Genomic DNA, 6,516 nt, shown 5'->3' on the forward strand with positions numbered 1-6,516 from the left:
CCAGTGAGCATCTTCTCACACCAGGGCGCTGTCCAGCATCCCCTACCTCAGGCTAGCTGCAGATGGCTCAGGCCAGAGCCACACCTGGTATAATGAAAATGGTCTCATACACACAGCCACCCCCTGAAGGTGTCCCAATGTCCCTGTGTTCTTCAGCCAGGTGCTGGGTAAGGGCTATGAGGGACAGGGATGGTGGATGAAGTCAGAACAGGAGAAGATGTCTAGGCAGGAGAGATGCCCAGCTACCCTAAAGGCCTCTCTCTAAGCATTGGCTGGTCAGCTTCTCTATGTACTGGCTTCTCCACTTTTTTTTTTTTAATGCAGGGGACTGACTCAACAAAGGGAGTTCAACAGACTGTGAGGATGAGCCAGCCTTGACTACATATGTGAGAGGTACACATGGAGGGTCTCTCCTCTCCTCATACCTCTGTTTGGCCCTCATGTCCCCCTTTCCCATCATCCATTGTCCTGAAGATAAAGGGGAGCCTCTGCCCCTGGCTCTAGGCCAGCTTCCCACTACGATGGAGATAAGCCTGTTTCCAGAAAGCTCTCCAACCTACCTGGGGTGGCCCTGGACCCGATCCAGATACCCCCCGATTCATTCCCAGCTTCATCAGCCTCCACAATGCTTCTGTGTGGGGTCCCACCCAAGCCTGGCCTTCCGCCCTTGGCTGATCTCCTTCCTATGGACATATCGACATAACTTCTGGGTCAGGGAAGCTGGGAGGTCCTCCCTCCTCCCACCAGAACTAATCAAAGGCTCTGCTGGGAGCAGGTCACCAGGGCAGAAGACATGTGCCCAGGACTGATGCTTCTCAGCCATGGTTCAGTCAAGACTCCTGTGAATCAAGGGAGAGCCAGCACTGGCTAGCAAGGCCTGGCTACACTGCCAACTGGGAAAGTCATGGCTTTTGAGCTTTTCTCAGGCTACGCTAGCCCTAGGAATATACAACGTGCCTACTGAACCCTAGATGGCTCACAATGCCACACGTCTGGGGAGTGCTAGCGAAGGTGAGAGACCTTCTCACAGGCTCCAGCTCACTCTCTTTTATTTTACTTTTCTGCTCCCATGATTTCACATCCCTTAGCCACAAGAGAAGGCATCTGGAAACATTGCTAGGGATCGTGAAATCACGGAAGCAAAAAGAAAAATAAAAGAGGAAGAGAGACCAGATGCCAGACACCACAGGAGTATCTTTGCTGGATGAGTTAGACTCACCTCTAGAAACAGTTTCAGCCATGAACCTGGGCAGTTTCCAGCAGTAAGGACAGAGCGAGACAGCCGAAGGAATGAAGAGAGATGGCTGGCCAGTGGCTGGAGGATCCTGGCACTCAGCTCTCAGAGAAAGCCAGGAATTTCTGCCTCTCTGAAAGCCAGGTCTAACGTAGCTCAGTTTCTTGGATGCCAACTCACACCCAAACCAAACCCCGAGCCGCCAGCAAGGATTAGGAAAAGTGCGACCAATCTTACTCAACCCTGAGCCCCACATGAGTCAAACATTCTCCGAACTCACTGTTTGTACAACGGGGTCCACACTGATGGATTCTTGGCTGTGTGTCTTTCACTGCTCAAATTCAAGATGGGTTGTCTAGTGTGCTCCCAAGAACCCGAGGCCAAATCCCAGACCCCCTACCGGAGCCAACAGGGAATTGGGGAAGCCATCACTCAATGTCCCAACAGGGGTGAGCCTTGAGAGTACTGGCCACGCTGAAATGTATCTTCAGGGCCTGTTTGCCAACACACAGTAGTTAGGCAAAATCAACAGGCCGCAAATGTCAGCGGAGAAAGTGGAAAAAAGTAGTTGATTATCCTATTATCCCTAAGTGAGTAAAAGGCGACGCCACACCCCCTTCCAAACCTCAGCCTCCTCTGGCTTGAAAGACTCATTTTTCGGGTAATCCCCTGTGACATCATGAGAAGAGAGGTGGTTTCGTTTAAGACCAGTGTGTGTCCAGAGAGCTGCCCAGGACAGAAACCTCCTAAGACAGCTGTCGCCATACAAAACCCAGCTGAAGCTGTGAGCTCTTTGTTTTTCTGTCCGGGTAAGTCTATAGCGATCTATTTTCTTCTCAGGACTGTTAAATGGAATCATAATCATGTCTCTTAGCAAAAGACAACAAACAGAAAGTGTTCTTGTCTACATATGCCTTGGCACAAGAGATAGGCTTCAGCCGTTCGTTTTAAAAGGATTTTTATCCTATGACTGGTCTGTTGGGGTTTGTTTCTGGGTTGGGGAGGGGGGACTTTTTGTTGCTGTTTTGAGACAAACTCTCCCTGTGTACCCCCAAACTGTTTCAGGCTCCTCAGCTCTGGATATGCAGGTGTGAGCCACTATCGCCAGCCTCTGGTTATGGTGTGTGTGTGTATGTGTGTATGTGTGTGTGTGTGGAGATGAGTCTCTCTACCTAGCCTTTGCTGTCCTGGAACTCACTATGTAGACCAGACTGGCCTAGAACTCAGAGAGATCCCAGCTCTGCCTGTAGAGTGCTCTGACTAAAGGCGTGTGTCACCATGCCTGGCCCTTGTCCCTTCTTCTTAAAAACTCATTTTGCCTGTGTATGTATGTATATGCACTGTGTGCATGCAGTGCCTGTGGAGGACAGAAGAGGACATCAGATTCCCTGGGACTGGAGTTATAGGTGGTTGTGAGACACCATCTGGGGTGGCTGGAACGCAAATCCTGGTCCTCTGGAAGAGTAGCTGGTACTTTGAACCAATAAGCCCTTTCCTCGGCTCCTACTAGTTCCCTCTTTTAACCCAGAGGACAGTCCTATCTTCCTCTAAAGGAACTGGTAGTAAATACTATCTGGTTTGCAGGCAGGCAGGCAGGCTGCGCTGCGCCCACCCTGGTCTGCCATCATAGCACATGAAATCACAGATGCTATCTATGGACATGAGCAGCGAGTATGGCTGTGTGCCAATAAGACTTTATTGTCTGGGACAGACCACAGCTGAGTTTAGCCTTCTGTATTCTCTCCTCTGTCAATTTCAGGTCTCTGTGTATGGCGTCCCAGGCCTTGTTGGAGCCACAGCCCTCTAACCAAAGCCAGCAGGCCCCTCCCAACATCACCTCCTGCGAGGGTGCCCCAGAAGCCTGGGATCTGCTGTATCAGCTGCTGCCAGGGTTTGTCATCACTGTCTGTTTCTTTGGCCTCTTGGGGAATCTTTTAGTCTTGTCCTTCTTCCTTTTGCCTTGGCAACGGTGGCGGCAGCGGCGAAAGCGCTTAACCGTAGCAGAAATCTACCTGGCTAACTTGGCAGCTTCTGATCTGGTGTTTGTCCTGGGCCTGCCCTTCTGGGCAGAGAACATTGGGAACCGTTTCAACTGGCCCTTCGGAAGTGGCCTCTGCCAGGTCATCAGCGGGGTCATCAAGGCCAACCTGTTCATCAGCATCTTCTTGGTGGTGGCCATCAGTCAGGACCGCTACAGGTTGCTGGTGTACCCCATGACCAGCTGGGGGTACCGGCGGCGACGGCGAGCCCACACGACCTGCCTGCTCATCTGGGTAGCCGGAGGCCTCTTGAGCATCCCCACATTTCTTCTGCGTTCTGTCAGAGTCGTCCCTGATCTGAACATCTCTGCCTGCATCCTGCTTTTCCCCCACGAAGCTTGGCACTTTGCAAGGATGGTGGAGTTGAACATTTTGGGCTTCCTCCTCCCACTGGCTGCCATCCTGTACTTCAACTCTCACATCCTGGCCTCCCTGAGAGGACAGAAGGAGGCCAGCAGGACCCGGTGTGGGGGGCCCAAGGGCAGCAAAACAACAGGGCTGATCCTCACACTAGTGGCCTCTTTCCTGGTCTGCTGGACCCCTTATCACGTCTTCGCCTTCCTGGATTTCCTGGTCCAGATGAGAGTGATCCAGGACTGCTCCTGGAAGGAGCTCACGGACCTGGGTCTGCAGCTAGCCAACTTCTTTGCTTTTGTCAACAGCTGCCTGAACCCACTGATTTATGTCTTTGCAGGCCGGCTCTTTAAGACCAGGGTTCTGGGAACTTTATAAATGATGCACCAAGAAGCCTCATGTCCCTATCAGCCAGTAGGAAAGAACTCTTCCAACTGTCCTGATGGAACTGAAACAGCAGTGAGCCAAGAAGCCTAGCTTCTTGACCAACCATCTCTGATATCATCTGGTCGGCTGAGCCACTGCCCACAAGGATGCCCCGGGGAAAGCTACTACCAGGGTAGCCGGGACCTTGAAGATGCAATTACTAAGGATCTAGAGATTAGGCTGATCCTGAAGTTTTTTGGGGCAGAGGGGGAAGAACAGCCACAGAGATCCTTAGGGAGGGCTGGAATGTGTGAGGACAGAATCAGAGGTCAGAGAATTGTGAGGAAGGGGCCACCAGCCAAGGATGACAGGCATCCTTAGAGGCAGGAAAAGAAAGAACACAGACAGACATCCTCTCTGGAACCTCCAGGAAAAAAAAAAAAAAAAGCTCAGCCTGGCCAACATGCTGACTTCAGCCCTGTCCCCCACGATGGTGAGAGAATAAAGTTGTGCTCTGATTTGCCAAGTTTATGGTTATTGTTACAGCAACAGCAGGAAACTTAAACAAGCACCCAGCAAGCGCCTGTTTTCACACTCCATTCACCCAGACCTTCCTAGGCAGAGGGCAGAGGTGAGGCAGCTGCAGACCCAGCCCAAAAGGAGCTTGCAAAGCTCTAAGTAACCCTAAGTCAGAAGAGGAGGCTCCACAGGCTACAGACAGAGCAGCTCCCAGGAAACCTGTCAGTTCCTCCCTCAGCTCCACGTAGCGTAGATGCTGGGACCCATGGAAATGGATAGGAAGAGCTAAGTGCTTAGCCAGTTACTGCAGTGGGGAGGTACGGACTGTTGCCTGGAGTTCACATAAATAGTATCAAATGCTAGAGCCTCCATCCAATCTCTCCTTGGCTTCAAGGATCCAACAGGGACCATCCCAGAATCTCTGCCTCCAAAGAGCTCTGGATAGTACCCAAGAGAGTGTCACAGGACAGGAGAAGCACCCATCCAGGTGACAGGGTGGATATGAGAGTACAGGGCAGTGGGGGCTAGCTGCGACTGGTAAAGAAGTCTTCTGGGGAGAGAGAGCCTGGCTTTGAAAAAACTAACAAGCAAAATGGGGAAAGGGCATGGTCCAGAAAGAAGTGTCAGGCTAGATGCAGAGCAGTGGACTCCCAAGTTAGGAGGAAGGAGGTGGAGGAGAGGCAAGAGGTCACAGAGGCAAGGGTTGGAAGGGAAAAGACCCGTTATGTGACTCTTTGGTGCCCACGGACAAATGTAGCTCACGGAGACGAAGGGTGTTCTGAGGCTCCGAGGAGACCCGCTGAATACACCGAGCACGATTCTGTGGTGGGAGCTTCCTCACTGGCGCGTTGCAGGCTCCACAAGGCCGCCATTGTGCTGGGTTTGGATTTTGGCAGATAGACTGTCATGGCTCTGGGAGGCTGAGGGTGTCAATCAGCCTGTGGGGAATGGGCTGAGGTAGAAAGAAGCAAGCCTGGGCAGTACAATAGTCAGCTTTCCCTCGCTGTGACATAATACCTGGAAATGTCAACATAATGAAGGTTTGTCTCTACTCACAGCTTCAGAGGTTGTGGGTTAGGAGCAGCACAGGGCGTCTTGCCAGAGGTGCATGGTGCAGGAGGTGACTCTGAAGCAAAGGCAGACACGATCTGGGGTCCCACTATCTCCTCTAAGGGCACATCCCCATGACCCAACCTCCTAAACATCGTACCATCTCCCAGGAACATCCCAGGCTGGCCAAGCCTTTGCTCCGTGGGCCTCTGGAGGACACTGCAGATCCCAACACTAGCAGGAGTGACATCAGAACAGGAAAAGGGATGATGCTGTGGGAATGCCTGAACCAGAGGGCAACAGAGAGCAACATCCCAGCAGGAGAGCTGTCCCAGGGATGACAAGGACAAGCAAGGCACTGGGGCAGGGCTGGGGTAGAGGGGATAAAAGATAGTGACAGGGATAAGTAATCTTAAAGGCTCAAGGAATTGCACAGGTGGAGGCGGATGGACCACCAGACCTGCCATCAGGGAAGAGGCTGCAAGGCCTGGGGAAAACAGAAAGCCAAGGGTTAAGGTCAGTGTCCAGAGGTGGGGAAGGCACAATGGCCAGACATCCTGGATGCATGGGAGGTGGGGGGTGGGCATCTGTCACATCTGCACAGAAGGGGTCAGTGGTCACAGAACAGCCCAAGTACAGCCTTATGGTTTGTATATTCATGTCCCAGGAGTGGCGCTATTAGAAGATGTGACCCTGCTGGAGTAGGTGTCGCCTTGTTGGAGGAAGTGTGTCACTGTGAGCATGGGCTTTTAAGAGCCTCATCTTAGGAACAACAATAGGAACTAACTAGTACCCTCAGAGCTCCCAGGGACTAAACCACCAACCAAAGAGTACACATGGTGGGACTCATGGCTCCAGCTGCATATGTAGCAGACAATGGCCTAGTCGGTCATCAATGGGAGGAGAGGCCCTTGGTCCTATGAAGGCTCAATGCCCCAGTGTAGGAGAATGCCA

The 6,516-nt window shown here is 52.2% G+C and overlaps 1 protein-coding gene across 1 annotated transcript; it reads left to right on the forward strand.

Annotated features, from left to right (window-relative positions):
* The first annotated feature begins 1,986 nt into the window (after positions 1–1,986).
* Bdkrb1 (bradykinin receptor B1) lies at positions 1,987–4,213 on the forward strand. The gene is made up of 2 exons (XM_031356779.1): positions 1,987–2,043; positions 2,994–4,213. Exon 2 carries the CDS (start codon positions 3,004–3,006, stop codon positions 4,003–4,005), a length of 1,002 nt encoding a protein of 333 aa, XP_031212639.1. The 5' UTR covers positions 1,987–2,043; positions 2,994–3,003; the 3' UTR covers positions 4,006–4,213.
* Positions 4,214–6,516: the final 2,303 nt, after the last annotated feature.

The sequence above is a fragment of the Mastomys coucha genome, unplaced genomic scaffold, assembly GCF_008632895.1.
Source record: "Mastomys coucha isolate ucsf_1 unplaced genomic scaffold, UCSF_Mcou_1 pScaffold6, whole genome shotgun sequence".
NCBI lineage: Eukaryota > Metazoa > Chordata > Mammalia > Rodentia > Muridae > Mastomys > Mastomys coucha.